This window comes from Nematolebias whitei, chromosome 5 (genome assembly GCF_014905685.2).
Source record: "Nematolebias whitei isolate Nwh7 chromosome 5, NemWhi1, whole genome shotgun sequence".
NCBI lineage: Eukaryota > Metazoa > Chordata > Actinopteri > Cyprinodontiformes > Rivulidae > Nematolebias > Nematolebias whitei.
The window spans coordinates 22745137-22761137 of record NC_056502.1 but is presented as its reverse complement, the minus strand read 5'-3'; the positions used below and the strand labels follow the sequence as shown (position 1 = coordinate 22761137).

The 16001-nt window shown below is 42.5% G+C and overlaps 1 protein-coding gene across 1 annotated transcript in view; it reads right to left on the bottom strand.

Annotated features, from left to right (window-relative positions):
• kirrel3l (kirre like nephrin family adhesion molecule 3, like) overlaps window positions 1-16001 on the bottom strand; it is a 51238-nt gene that overhangs the window by 8588 nt on the left and 26649 nt on the right. Inside the window, exons 2-9 of the mRNA XM_037676356.1 lie at window positions 11921-12076; window positions 11148-11297; window positions 8290-8447; window positions 5720-5870; window positions 5485-5590; window positions 5139-5287; window positions 4822-4949; window positions 3529-3655 (exon numbers count right to left, since the gene is read on the bottom strand). Of these exons, the coding sequence (XP_037532284.1) occupies window positions 3529-3655; window positions 4822-4949; window positions 5139-5287; window positions 5485-5590; window positions 5720-5870; window positions 8290-8447; window positions 11148-11297; window positions 11921-12076 (1125 nt within the window). The remainder of the gene's footprint in view (window positions 1-3528; window positions 3656-4821; window positions 4950-5138; window positions 5288-5484; window positions 5591-5719; window positions 5871-8289; window positions 8448-11147; window positions 11298-11920; window positions 12077-16001) is intronic.

The following is a 16001-nucleotide window of genomic DNA, read 5'->3' as shown; positions in this document are numbered from 1 at the left end:
TGCGCATAAGTGTGATTGCAGCGGAGAAGTGGGTGTGGCAGGTGGCAGAGGGTGAAGATCCTGACACGCTGAGCTCTTTTAGAGAGTTTAGAGTTTAGAACATTGCAAAAGTGTGGGAATGGTTTATAAAGCCTTAAAATATATTTAAATACTAAAATAAATATAACGTCCTTCTTTACTTTGCAGATTTTCACCTATCGCGGGTGTGTCTGGAATGTAACCCCCACGATAAATAAGGGACTACTGTATTCACATTTACAATAAAGCTGGTGTCTGTGAGCAACAGGCGTTGCTTGTCTTTGTTTTTGGTGTGGGCGAGGAATCGGACAAAAACACGCTCAAAGTAAAACGGGGGTTTAAGGGTCCATGTTGGTTTTACATTCAGTGCTATTGCCTGTGTTGTCACCAAAATCATATGCATATAGACAAATTAAGCATTTGGGGAGTGGTGGCGGAGAGGTTAGAGAAGGTGGGCCTGTGATCGGTAGATCGCCGGTTCACACCCTGGTACCGACAACATTAAAAATGTGGGTGGGGTAGGTGAAGCACCCACACTTGCCCCCACCCTCATTCGCCCCACTCTGGGCCCATGAGCAAGGCCCTTAACCCCCCATCTGCTCCCTAAACAGGTCTCTCTTGAAAATGAGTTCTCACTACCTGTATAAGAAAAGGGTAAATGAATTTTTTTTTTTTAGATCTTTTAATGGCATCCAAACAGCTAAAACGTGCATATTTGTTATATTTCAGATCATTTTTAATCTACTGTTACTTCAATGATGGTTTCTAGAAATTCATCCTGCCCAGAGTTTGAATTGTTTTGGTTAAAATCTGGCCTTAGTATATTTTTTTTACTTCTCTGTTGTTGAGAGGAGATGCTGCGTAATGACAATTTGATGGTTTCATAAAAAGTTTTTCATCAGGAAAGTCAGAGTTTCTGCAGCTTTTTAACTTTACTGAACTCAGACAACAATTTGTTCTAAAAGGAAAATACATTCACAATTAAATTTAATGATGCATTTTGTTAAAAAAAAATGCATTCATTTAGGCTTGCACATGTCTGCATCTTTGCATGTCTTTGTTTGTATTTTGCTTGTTCTTCCTGGTAAAATAAAGGTTTAATATTAATGTAGCATTTGCGAAATACCTCATGAACCTGAAGATGTATAAAAAAAAATTCCATAAACATTACTGGATGTATGTCTACAGTTGGGGGTTAATCCCTTTTATGATGGCTGTCACAGCTAATCAACATTAGCAAACACAAAAAGGGCTAACAGTCAATTTTACAGACACTGAGCTAAATTCTTGTGTGGTAGTAGCTGAGAATCACTCTCAACACATTCTCTAAGTGCAAACACATCTTGCAATGAGATTCGGCATAATGTTGTATACATGTGACTTACTGTATCTGTGCTGCTGATTATCCATGCTGCTGATCTCGTGCTGCTGATTATCTCATGCTGCTGTATTCATTCATACCTATCTGCTCACTACAGACTCGTGTTCGGACAGCTGTTTAATATACAAACCGGATTCCAAAAAAGTTGGGACACTAAACAAATTGTGAATAAAAACTGAATGCAATGATGTGGAGGTGCCAACATCTAATTTTATATTTAGAATTTAATTTATAATTAATTTAATTATAATTAATTTAATTTATAATTTTTTATTCACAAATCACAGATCAAAAGTTTAAACTGAGAGAATGTATCATTTTAAGGGAAAAATCTGTTGTTTCCAAATTTCATGGTGTCAACAAATCCCCAAAAAGTTGGGACAAGTCCATTTTTACCACTGTGTGGCATCCCCCCTTCTTCTTACAGCACATCAGATGTCTGGGGACATAGGAGACCAGTTTCTCAAGTTTAGAAATAGGAATGCTCTCCCATTCATGTCTAATTCAATCGTCTTGGGCCTTCTTTGTCGCACCTTCCTCTTTATGATGCGCCAAATGTTCTCTATAGGTGAAAGATCTGGACTGCAGGCTGGCCATTTCAGTACCTGGATCCTTCTCCTGCGTAGCCATGATGTTGTGATTGCTGCAGAATGTGGTCTGGCATTATCGTGTTGAAAAATGCAGGGTCTTCCCTGAAAGAGATGACGTCTGGATGGGAGCATATGTTGTTCTAGGACCTGAACATAGTTCTCTGCATTAATGGTGCCTTTCCAGACATGCAAGCTGCCCATGTCACAAGCGCTCATGCAACCCCATACCATCAGTGATGCAGGCTTCTGAACGGAGCGTTGATAACAACTTGGGCTATCCTTGTCCTCTCTGGTCCGGATGACATGGTGTTCCAGTGTTCCATAAAGAACTTCAAATCGTGACTCATCTGACCACAGAACAGTCTTCCATTTTGCCACACTCCATTTTAAATGACCCCTGGCCCAGTGCAAACGTCTGAGCTTGTGGAGCTTGCTTAGAAATGGCTTCCTCTTTGCACTGTAGAGTTTCAGCTGGCAACGGCGGATGGCACGGTGGATTGTGTTCACTGACAATGCTTTCTGGAAGTATTCCTGAGCCCATTCTGTTATTTCCTTGACAGTGGCATTCCTGTTTAGGTGCAGTGACGTTTAAGGGCCCGGAGATCACGAGCATCCAGTAGAGTTTTACGGCCTTGACCTTTATGCACAGCGATTGTTCTAGATTCTCTGAATCTTTTGACGATGTTATGCACGGTTGATGATAACTTAAAAGTCTTTGCTATTTTACACTGGGTAACACCATTCTGGTATTGCTGCACTATCTTTCTGCACAACAATGGTGGAATTGGTGATCCTCTTACCATCTTGGCTTCTGAGAGACACTGACACTCTGAGAAGCTCTCTTTATACCCAATCATGTTGTCAATTGAACTAATTGGTGTTGATTGATCTTCCAGCTGTTCGTTATATGCTCAATTTCCTTTTTCCAGCCACTTATTGCTACTTGTCCCAACTTTTTTGGGATTTGTTGACACTGTGAAATTTTGAATCAACATATTTTTCCTTTAAAATGTTACATTTACTCAGATTAAACTTTTATCTGTCATCTATGTTGCATTACGAATAAAATATCGACATTTGCCATCTCCACATCATTGCATTCAGTTTTTATTCACAATTTGTTTAGTGTCCCAACTTTTTTGGAATCCGGGTTGTACTGTATTATTTTACATGATTAATGTTTAACGTATATCAGATATTTTAACACATTGTTTAGCGTATATCTTAGATCCTTATATACTGTTTCTTTTTATACTTTATATTTTTGCTATTTTTGGGTGTAACTAGGACCCTGTGTACACAATTTCATTCCACCCGATGTACCACATGTGATGGAATGACAATAAAGAACCTTGAACTAGAGCTCAAACCTCTATCCCTTCCCAACAAAAGAGGATTTTAGTTTAAAACTGCATTTCTTTATGAAATGTTTGGATTTACTGTTGGAAAAATCATACTCAACTATAAGTAGCTTCAAAGTTTTGCTGAAGAGAAATCCTTTGTTATAGTACGACGTTTTTCCCTGAAGAAGTCACTCACCGTTCACAGTTAGAGTGACATCTCTTTCTGCAACTCCAATCCGAGGAACAATGGCCTTGCAGGTGTATGTCCCAGCATCCTCCTGGGTAACAGCCTTCAGTTGCAAGGTGTTACCATTACTGAGCACCTAGTGTGAGATCCAAAGAGACAAGTGTGAAACGTGTTAGAAAGAGAAAAAGCGAGAAACGAGGCAGCGGAGGGCAGAGTCGGACAAAAGGAAACATGAACCTTCATCAGTGGCCCCCTCACTGCGGAGGCAGCACAGAGGTGGGCTGACCATTGTAACAAATGCTGCCAGTTTGAGTTTAATTTCATTGTGAAGAGCTTTAATCACAGCATTAAGCACTCCAGCCACCGCTGAGTGACCGTGCTGCTGGGGAGATTGTTGTAATTAAACAGTGGGGACAGATCGCAGCTCGCTGTGTGTGAGTGGGCCCCGGCCTCCGGAGCTCCTCCACTCACTCACTCCTTAGCTCATTGATCCTGTCATTCCATCAAGCTGTGATTAATCCATTTATTCCCACTCTGTCTCTCTCCCCAACCGCCACCCCCCATCTCCACATCCTCCCTCTTACTCTCACCATTTTTTTATTTCCACACACACTTACAGAGTAACCCAATTAATCCATTACTCATGGCTGTGTGAGGGACAGTGGCAGTGGGTGGATTAGAAAAATGCCTGTGCATTTTCCTAAGAGTGGCTGAAAGCACTCTTTTGTTTGAGATGACTGCATCACTTATTTTATCCAGCAGCAGTCGGTAGAGGGGTGCTTTCTTCAGCACAACTTCAGAAATTATATTAGTTGTCAGGAGAGCGGCTCCCGTGGGATGGGCCCTTTAATGGTGCACGCGCTAAAAGACTTTTACCAGGGTGCAGTAAAGTGAGGGTGGAAATGTTTTGTTGTTGCACCTGCAGTGACTTTGAGAAGACTGAAGTACAGCTGAGTAGCGGCGATGTTTGTTTGAACCACTCTCTGGCTCGCTCACTGGTTGATTGACTGATTGATTGGCTAATTGATCGCGATGGAGTTATGACAGCGCATCATGTGTGCCGATTATTCTGTATGAATCTGTCAGCGGACAAACGACTTTCTGCCAGAGGCGCTCGGCCCTCGGGGGAGCACGCTGAGAGAGGTGTTGAAGATTCAGTCTGAGAAAAGAACGTGTCGAAGGGGAAAAAAAACGGTGTGTGGGATTCATGCCTCAAGGCCATGTGCGAACGTTTCTCTCTGGAGGAAGAGTGTTGAGGCTTTTCCATTCAGACAAAGTGGCATGTGGTGTTTGTTTCCTTACCACACTGGAGCCTTGCTTTGTCCAGGCCAGGGTCAGCGGAGGGTTTCCTGTCCACGCGCAAGTAAAGGCTGCGTCCATTCCAGTGTCCACGGTCATCGGCTTAGGCTCCGACAGAAGTCTGGGGCCAACTAGGGGTGCAAACAACCCATTGGAATGAGTAGGGAACTACTCTTTGCGTAAACAACAAAGTTCATGCTCAATCATCCAGGTACCAAATTCAATAATTCTCAGTCGGGTCAGAGGCTTATTTATTTTATTGTTTTCCAAAATACAGCTACAAAGCATAAAATGTTTCCTTTTGTATTAGTTAAACTTACACTGCACATCTACCAGGGTGCTGACGTTGGTGCTGCCCACAGAGTTGGACACCTCACAGGAGACGGGGTCAGTAAAGTAAGAGTAGTCCACGGTCACCTCAAGGCTGTCCCCATTCGCTTCAGAGATAGGCACTCCTCCTTTTGACCACCTTGGACACACGAATAATCACATTATACTGTTGCATTCGTTCAGGGAAGGCAATTAGCTGCGCATTTCCAAGCGGCCATTACTTGATTTGAGGCTTGTGCCAATCAAATGCTGCCATTCAAGCAGCTCATGTAGCTCAAAGAGAACAACTACACACAGCTATGCCATATTTTAAAGGGAACTAAAGTTTATGGATACCTGTAACCAGTGATCTCAGGATTTGCTGAAGCAGAGCAGATGAAGAGAACCTTGGCCCCCTCTGTCACAGTTTGAGGTTGGACCGATAATGTCACTGAAGGGGGGTCTTTGAGAAGCAAAAATGATCATGTTAGACTCAAAAGGGCAACTTTACCACTGAAGACATTGTACAGAAATAGCCAATACTCTCTGGTTAGATTAAAGATCGTTTTGGACAAGTGGACGCAGGACTCACGCTGGACATTGATTGTGACTGATGTCTGACGTCCAGCGGGGGCAGCTGGGTTGAGGACCCTGCAGGTGTAGGTGCGTCCGGAGTCGCTGTCTTCGGGAACGATTGGAAGCATGCTGACAGCTGTCTCCCTCTTCCCATCTTCCATTGGTGTCTGGATAGATGGAGGACAAGAACAAACAAAACCAGAAATCAGCTCAGTGTTGCACAAAATAGTGACTACCCCCTGGCCCAGCAGGACGTATTTTTCATGTATGAAGCCTTAAAATTGCTATTCTGTTTCCTGGCATGTCAGGTAAATCACATATTTTACGATGTAGCTGGGGATATTGTGCTGTTCCCACATTTCTGAGAGTGTTCTCTGTCAGCGCTCCTTGTTTGTCATCATCTTTTAAATCTATTTACTGCTAAGAAATCAATACTTCTAAGTGAAGAAAGGTGTGGATTCTTGGGATATGGCTCACCGCTTCCTCCACTTTATCTTTTGGGTTCTCACAGAGAAAAGGGGAAAAATTAAATCTGCAGGAGCCACACTGATATGTGTTCGTTTTTTATATCCATTTTCAGGGTGGTGACACTGAGGAAGAAGTGTCACACATCTTTAAAAAGCTAAAGCTTTTCCCTTGACAGCCAAATCAATGGAGAAGGTCCTTCACTTCCTCAGCCTGACACAAAAAGCATTTTTATGCTAGATCAAATCACATCGCTCTCTGTCAATGCCGCTTCCTCGGACAAAGCTTTTGTGTAACTCCTGCCTCAAATTTGAAAATGACGATGGAAATTCTCTGTTTTTCAACAAAGCTGCCTCACCAGTTACCTCTACAGTCATGCCCCTTCTGTTTTCCTCTCATCCCCCTTGTCCCCCCTCCAGTCCTAATACCCCCCTCCTCCTTCTCACTGCAGGCTTCCCTAAACGTGGCATTTAGCATCGTTTAGCGTGGTCAGAGAGCATGAAAGATGTGACACTTTCCCAGCCGTGGCCAGCTCACGCTTTGCTGACCAAGCCCCCCCCACCACCCCCACATTGTGTCTCCACATTGTTGTGAGTGAATTCCTTTCTGCAGAAACCCTACTGTATGAACCCCTCATGCCTGTCTGAGCTTTGGCATGCTCCAGTTATGCTGTAGTGTCGCTGCATTAGCAAGCAACTAGGGAGGTGGAGTAGAGGGGAAGAGAGGGGAGGCAGAAGAGAAGAAGGTGGGGGGTCAGGCGTGAGTGGAAATGGGAGGGGGACTGCAGAGTGTGAGAGAACAAATCTCACAAGGAAAGGGTGGCAATAGATAAAAAAAAAAAAAAAACTGTGATGAAAAAAGGAGAAGGATGAGGGAAAAATAAACAGAAAATGGGTGAAAATGTGAATGAGTTGTTGCACCACAAGAGAAACCAGAGAAATGTGATTTTCTGCAAAAATGCAATGTGAATGCTGAGCATCGTAAGATAAAAAAAATTCTGAATAAGTCTGAGTTGAGTTGTTAAAGCTAAAAGCAAAATATGAGTTCTGCAAATGGGTGAGAAGCAAGCAAATGCTAATAAAATGCTAGCTAAAAGTAGCAGAACATTAGTTGAAACTAAAAGAGTTATGGGTGTATCCCAGGTGCGATAGTTTAAATGCAGAGAACCAATTTCGCCATTGTATGGGAACATACAATAATGACAACACATTGCACTTTACTTTATTTCATAATGCTAGCCTAATGTAAAACAATAGCTAGCTAACACAATACAAACTTAAAGTTAAAAATAACAAAACATTATCTCAAAGCTAAAAGTTGCAAAACACCAACTTAATGGAATCAAATCATGACTTAAAAGATAAAGTAGAAAAATGTTACCTAAAAAATAACTAACTCCAGCTAAATTTTCAAACAAGACACTAGCTAAAAACAAACCTAAAATTAGCAAAAAGCTAGCCAAAAGGTACACGCAGCAAAGTGATAGATAAAACTAAAAAGCTGTAAATCACTATCTGAAGGGATCAAAATTCAAATTCAAAAATACTTTATTAATCCCAGAGGGAAATTAAACAACAACACAATAAAATAAATAATAATAACAAATAAAACAATAAAAACACAATTTAAAAGCTAAAAGTAACAAAATGCTTATTGAAAGTAGCTCACAGCTATCCTTAACCGTAAAAGCAAAAAGTAGCTAAAGGCTAGATCAGAACCAAAAGTAGCAAAATACTAGGTAAAAGTAGCAAAGTAAAACAAAAATAAAGCAACTAAACTGAAATAGATTTCAAATTGATCAACGCAAACGGCGTTACAGATTGTAATGTACTTTTTTTTATAAAGAAAATGTATTCATATTAAAATTATAAAAGTTAAAATAACTAAGTTAGTGGCTAAAGTACCCTACTGACTTGAACATGTTGACAGTGGAATGGGCAAAATAGCCTAAAGGATGCAGAAAACCATATAAAAGAAAAGACGAAGAATAAAGAGAAACAGGATTGCTATAGTGTGATCTGCATTTACACAAATATTCTTGTTTAGGATTGTTTTACATTTATTTCTATCTTCTGCTGCGTGTTGGTGATTGAACGGAAATACTGGGCATGGACAGTGTACCTTGGAATAAATGGCGGTCTCCATGACCTCTCCATCTCTGTACCAGGTGATCTCTGCAGCAGGTTTGGCTCCTGAGGCTCGGCAGGTGAGATTATGTGGCGTGTGGGCCTTGAGCCGTACGACTGGGCTGCCTTCCACCACGGGGTCAGAGGGAGCAACTGCAGAGCAAAACAAACACCCGCTCAAAAACAGACCATTTTAGGCAAGAACTGAAGAAAAACTGCGATTGAATTTGTCGTTTCTCTTAGCTCTGCGTCAATACACGACAAAATTGCCAAGCGTCTGTTAACGAGATGTGGTTTTACACCCGAGAAAAGGCGAAGAACAGCTGTTATTTCACAAGGAAAGAAAAGAGAAACATTCAACTTTATTTATTTCCTTTCTTGGGACTAACATTATTAGTCTATTTGCTCCTGCCGTGGCGGAGCGATGTTGCAGCTGAATTGCAGCCGAATTGCTTATTTGTTCATTTATTTGCATGGTTTCGCACGCACCACCGGCAAGCCAAGCGTGCCACCCCTGATGAAGGCGTCTATCTCCCCAGGACCAATAAGAGAAGGCGTAAACATGGGGTTTGTGCTGGCCTTTCTCGCACCCTCCACCGAACCAATTTCACTGTGTGTATCTGAATTGTCAGAGGTCCTTCCGTTGCAGCAGCACGGACACTAATGGAATCCGAGTGCTAGGTGATTTTAATTTCCATGCCGATTCCCCTGACTGCACTCCCACCGTTGACTCCTTTGACTGTGTGCAGGATTGCTTTGGTTTCATCTGGCCACATTGATTTATACACAGTCTCTCTGCCCCTCCTTCTTCAGCTCATGGTCTCACAAACTGCAGGCTGATTTCATTTATATGTCTGTGTCACACATACAATGTTCTTATTACTGCCAGTTTGGGTCTTTTAGAGGGGTATTTATTGACTTCAAGCTAAAAAGTTCAGTTGAAATGTTCCTACTAATCACTTGTGGTTTGAACATCTTTATCTCTAACAGTTTTTCTTCAGTTAATGGCCACTTTTAGATTCAAACAGGGCAGGATTTGTAGTGGAAAAAGTTCTCCTGGTCATAATCTGCAGCTTCTGATTTGCTTCAGGAGTAATTTAACTATCGATGGGGCCAATTAATGAAGTGGTATTCCTTTGTAAGCCACCAGATGCCAGCAGTGCTTTACAGAGTCCCACAAGATCTGTCATTCCTAATCCCCCCCACACGCGCACACACACACTCACTCACACACACACACAAACCCTCCAATGTGTGAAGATGTAGATCACTCACATCACGTTAATGTAAAAAAAAGCTGCCTTTGTGGCTGATAGATGTTATGGCTCACTGTGAAATGTGCTAACTGTGCAGATCTGGACTTTCAGGCGACTGTGCAAGTGGTTTGTGACTGCAGCAATCACATTATCTTGGACCTGAACAGTCTTGATTATTGCCTCTAAAAGAAGAGGCTTTTCATTTTATTTTATTTTTCTTTGCTTGCTTCCTCTTTTTATGACATGTTCTTAAAGAGGCTTTGAATATGAGAGCTCCAATGTATTTTTAACCAGAGTGTATTTTAATGTTATCAGTTTTAAGTCGTCGTTTGTGTTATAATTAAATTTAGAGTGAGACCAACATTTCATGAAGGAATGCATATCACTTGCTGTTGTTCATGCCAAAATTTAAAAATTTTAAATTTAAACAAAGCTCTTATTAGCATTGTGTTAGGATCACTCTCAGCTACTACCACACCAGACTGTTGCTCAGTATCTGTCTGACTTTAATAGTAACGTACTTGCCGCCATACACGTCACACTACTATATAAGTCGCATCAGTCCAAAAATGTTATGCATCATCGCTGACCACCCGGAAACGTGGGCCGGTGTGTCAAAAATCGATTGGCTGCCAAATGGTGGCTGCGGGAGCACGCATGGGAGGACTTTAACAAGAATTTTACAAGATTAACACTTACAAAACAATTGTTTGCTCAACATTATAGCAAAGGTGTGTCTTGGTTTAACTTTTTTCCTAACACAGGTAAATGCACTTCAATGGTCAAATCAGCTGCATTTCAAAAATCGATTTGTGGCTGCTGAAGCGCGCAGGGGGGACGACTCGCTGTGCATTTCTTCAAAATTTACCAAGATAACCACCTAAAAACAATTATTTGTTTGCGTGACATTATAGTAAAAGTATGTTTCAGTTGAAATTTTACTTAATGAATGCACTTTAAAGGTCAAATCATCTGCAGTTCGCCTGAGCGTTGAGGCAAACTGCAGCTGATTTGACGTTTGCTCCAGGAGTTCTGGAGCGAGATGAAAGTGGCTTAGTATGGCAAGCCAATTGTCTCATTAATAGCCATTTTTACCTATTAATGAGACACTTGGCTTGCCATAATTCTCGAGGGCCCTCTAGCAGCTGCAAACAGTAATGTTTAATATTTTTCATGTTAGAATGAATGAAATCGTCAGATTGCAGTCAAAAATTGGGTTATAAATATGAAAGAAAAAACATAAATACTTCGCTTCAGTGTATACGTCACAGGACTTGCAAATTTATGCAAACAGGTGCAACTTACTGTTTATGGCGAACAATATGGTAATCGGTTGAAAACACACATTAAGTGATTACTTTCTGAGTGTTTCATTAAAATTCATACTATAGTTCATCAGATATTTGGCTTTCATAAGTAAAAACAAATGAACTGATACAGACAATTTACACGAATGCCTGATAATCTTGCTTTGGCATTACGTGATGAAGACACTGATGTTTTTTTTCTTCCCCCAGAGCCCTGCCAGCCTGCAGCCTTGGCATGAGGGGGAGGAGGTGGATGGCTGCAAGGATCATAAGTGAGCTGTGTATCTTACCTAGTACAGTGAGCTTGGCACGGTGGGATCGGAGCCCCGCCTGTGTAGCCTGACACTCATACACCGCATCATCCACCAGCTCCGCTGAATCGATCACCAAGCTGTGCTCGCCTGATAGCGGGTCGCCCATTAAGGAGTAGCGAGTCCAGCCTGCATGAAGCCAGCACAGAGAATAGAGTAAGGTGCAAACAATCCAAAGGCACAACATGGCCAAAAGAACTGGAAAAATAAACAGATTTGTGCTCCAAACAAAAGACCAAAGATAAAAAGAATGTGGAAAAGCTCTTTTTTTTTTAGCTCCAAATGAAAGTATGCATGCACCTTTCAGGGCCAGGCATTGAGCTGTTGTGTTAAGCAGCATGAGGCGAGAAACATGCAACACGTGAGAGGGGCTGCTGCATGAAGACTGTCCTTTAAACACAGACACAATAAAAATGGGGTTGCTAAGGTCAAGAGGAAGCCTTTCCGCTCTCTCTCTACTTGGCTACACATTTAAATGTCAGTGCAGGACAAAAGCCAATTGATTATCCTCCTTGCTACAAGACTCTTAAAATGCTAAGCAACAAATTAAAGTTTGGTGTGTGCAGCAGTAGGCTGATCTGTCAGCGGAGCGCTCTTCCTTCGCCATTCATTTGTGTAAAACCCCAACGGTTTGACAGAGAGAGGGGGCTGATTTCTAATGAGACCTGGCATTGATTGCAACAACACAAGAGACACGGGGGACAATAAATTCAGAGAGGGAGGGTGTTTAAAGTAAAGGCTAGTGATTGTACCTGGTAGATCTCGCTCTCCACCCAAGGCAAGACCATCTTTGGTCCATTGTACCATTCCTCTGTAGCCCACAATGACGCAAGGTAGGGTCACCGAATGACCTGACACCACCACCTGGTCCTGGGGCTGTTGGGAGAAGTAGGCTGCTTGGGTGGCTGCTAGGAGAAGAACAGAAAAATGGCAATGTAAGTGTTATTAAAATCAGAAAACATAACTTTTTTTCTGTAGAGTGTGAAAAAGATCAGTCAGAGAGAGTCAGAGTTTCTTTGTCATTCGCACCACATGTGGTACATGTGGTGGAATGAGATTATGTACACAGGGTCCCAGTTACATCCAACAATAAAATGTAAAAGAAAAACAGTAATAAGATCTAAGATATGAACTAGAAAAACGTTAATTAAAAATTTGCTAAGCACTAGTAATATAAAAACAATACGCCGAACAGCAGCCCAAACATGAATCTGTGTGAGCAGATGAGTATGAATGTACACAGCAACATGAAATAAATCCGCAGCAACATGAAAAAGATCAGCAGCAACATGTGATTTTTCACAGAGATTATCCAGGTTAGATATTAATGAGTCTAACAGCCTCAGGGTAGAAGCTGTTCCTCAGTCTAGTGGTTCTACACTTAAGCCCCCAGTATACTGCCCCGTACGTCCATACGCAGAGGTACACATGTACGTACGTGGAGGTACGAGCGTACCCCCCAGGGCATGTCGGTGCAAAGCTCAAATTTTTACGACCGCGTACGCGGTGTCGCACAATAAACTGCCCAGCGACGGACTGTTTTGTATGCGACACCAATGTATTAAATTCCCCTTCTTCATCTCTGATCTGGCCTTTTCTTTTGTTGTTTTGCCAAGAGGCAGTGATCTCTTCCTCTTCCGTTCATGCCATGACTGAAATGGTGCGAAATGAAGGAATTTGTATCGAGCGAATTAAACTCAGGTCCAGCGTGGCTGCGGGAGGGTCTGGAGATTTCCTGGTGGGCTGGTCTGATGTGTGGGCTGTACAGCCAGCGCTGTTTTTTTTTTTCTTCTTTTAGATCTTTTTATTAACAACATATAAACACAGAACACCACTGTGGCTGAGGCTGCCAGCGCTCGCTTTTTTCTTTTTTGCGACCTGTCAATCAATCCAGTGGGCGTGTCAGCAAATGACCAATCGGCGACCTCAATTTGTACTGAAGCTAAACGCCCCTTGTCTGTGAAGCTGCTCTGCAGCTGCTGGGGTGTACGCTGGAGTATCATGTCTGAACCCTCTGCGTACAGTACACGCGTACGTACGCATGAACAGACGTACGCGGCAGTATACTGGGGGCTTGAATGCTACTTAACCTCTTTTCTGAGGGGAGCAGGGCAAAAAGTGTGTGTGCTTGGTGAGCGGGGTCCTTCATGATGCAGGTGGCCCTCTTCCTGCATCTGGAGGTGTAGATTTCTGTGATGGTGGGGAGGCTGACTCCAAAGATGGCCATGAACTGGACAGTTCACATTTGGGCACTTGCTGAGCAAAATGAACAAGGCTGACATGTGTAAAGCTACTTCTATATAATTTCTTTCCCCTTCAAATGTGGCTTCTAAAAGTAAGAGTTAGCAGAACCTCATAACTTATTTAACTGTTTCAAAAGACCATATGGTTGTATGCTCACCCACATGAAGCAAGCACACTTTCTGGGGAAGAAAAAAAAAATCTGCCACTCTTGCAGTGCATTTTCTTCGTGCGTGTGTAAAAATGGATGTTAAACAATCAAAACTCCATTAAAGTTCCCAGGGGAACTATCCGTTTGAGCCTGCTGAAAGTCAGCGGAGACACCTGCTGCCGTTTCGCTGCTGTGTTTAAGCAAGGCACGCCGTCTCTCTGGATTGGCTGGCTCGCCTTCACACGCGCACATGTATGCAAGAAAACCCAGCGTGAACGCAGATTCTCAGCTCCAACTGTTGTGTGGTGCTATGCTAAAAGATTGAGTATTACAAATCTCAGTGGCTGAGCGAAGATGGCAACGCTCCAGAGGTAACAAATCCATTGGGGGGGGGGGGGGGGGAGGAGGTGATGGGGAGAGGCAGTTGGTTGGTTATCCAAGTGGGGTGTCTGTGATTTGGGAAGAGGATTTAAAAAAAAAAAAAAGAACTTTCTTCATTCTCCATCTTTATTTCTTTGTTGCTCGGTGGAGAATGGAAGGGGGACCAAGGAAGATAAAGACTAAAGACGGTTCATTCAGCCACAGCTAAGCCCCCCACCCCAACTGCTTCTCTTGGTGGGAGCGCTTAAACAGAATGGGTGGGCCCCCCCCCCCCCCCCCATCCACAGCAAAGAAAGACACTGAAAGGAGGGCAACATACGGTGGCCAGAGACACGCTATTGTCCTCTTGTCCCTCTCTTTTAATAGGCCTCTTCATTTCCAATCAATCCTGCTAAATGCAAGTTTAATAGCTTTTCAATAGCAGCTTTTCCCCCCAGAGGGTAGATGGGATTTTCTTTCTGTCTCACCCTTTTCTCTTTCCTCGTCTCGTCCCCCTCTTTCTCACTATTTTCTTTTCCTTTTTTCTCCTTTTGAAAGTGGAGCTTCCGAGGTTGTTGGCGGTGTTTATTCTGCACTCAATTACCCACTTCATCTCTGGGTGCACCACGGGTTCAACCTTAAACCCTCTCTCCTCGTTCACCCCTTTGGCGCCCTCCTGCCTGTGTCACGCAACAGCACAATTAAAGCTGCCAAACAGTGAGCTCATCAAGGATTCGAGTTCTCCACAACCAAGCCTCAGCATTCCCCTGAAAAGCCCAGTCTCGCATGCACCCATTGTCTTTCACCCTCCGTCTTCCCCAGAGGAGGAGGTAATTGATGGTTGATCAGAAAAAGCAAAAGCTTTCCCATATTCGTCTCCTGTGCATCGTTCTTTGGAAGAGTTTTAAAAGACAAATGAGCCGTGGGTGCAAACAGGTAGACTCTGTGTGTGTGGATCAAAAACGGGCCAATTTGAGAGCATCAATGAAAAGTGGAACGTCTTCAAGCTCACACTATTAGGCACTTAGCGAAGGCTAGAATTTTCCTGTCGTGTTATAAAAAAAACCTGCTGTTTTCAGTCTGCCTGCCTAACATTCAGCCTTTATGTGAGCACCGAGTGTTTCTTCTTCCTTCTCTTGCAGGTTTTTTTTTCCTTCCTCTTTGTGCTCACAACATTGATTGCAATTAAGTCACTCGCCCAGAATATCTAAATGTTTACAATGGACAATAATTCACTGCATTGGTTGATTGTTTAGATGGATTATATGCTGTGAATGGTTTTTCTTTACCTCACCCACGTACAATTTTTCACACTCTCAAATGGCAATTAACACCAGGCTCGCGCACGCTTATATATACCATGGTACAAATATAAACTACAGGGCATGTGCTGCAGAGAGTGTTTTCACGCCATATAAGTGATTCATGGCTCTCCAGATCCCTTATTGAAAACGCTGAACAGAACATCTCGACTGGCTAATGACTCATGCCAGATTCCTTTAATTCCTCCTTGCTGAATTAGACAATTCTTTGACGGTGTATTAGCAGCTTAATTACATGAATACATTTTTGATGTCGGGAGAGAGAGCGAAGGAGGGAGGAAAGGAAGGAACAGAACCAGACAAAGAATTGGTGGGGAAGAAGTCAGAAGAAGTTAGGAGCTGTGGGTGTGAAGAGGCTTGTTCTTGATGCACAGCAGTGCCACGTACCCCCAAGTACACAAATAAAGTTTTGAGTGTTTGGGCGTTTGTATCTTTGCTGCAGTTTAGACACATTCAAGCCAAAATAATCCAGTCTCTTTGAGATTGAAACATTTTTTCCCATGAATTATTTGAAAAGGCTTCCTGTGCAGAGGTGATCAATGTTAGTGGTTTGGGGAAAGGTCCAGAACTGTCATAGATAGTGCTTTGAAAAATCGCAGTTTGTAAACAGTCTGACCTGAATAACGAGCTAACTTTTAGCCTTAGTTAGACCAAGACTAAACGGTACTGGTGCCCAATTAAAACAACTCCAGTGTCAAAAGTTTCAGAGTTTTGTCCGTTTTGCATTAAACAATTATTCTAACAGAAATGTTATAATTT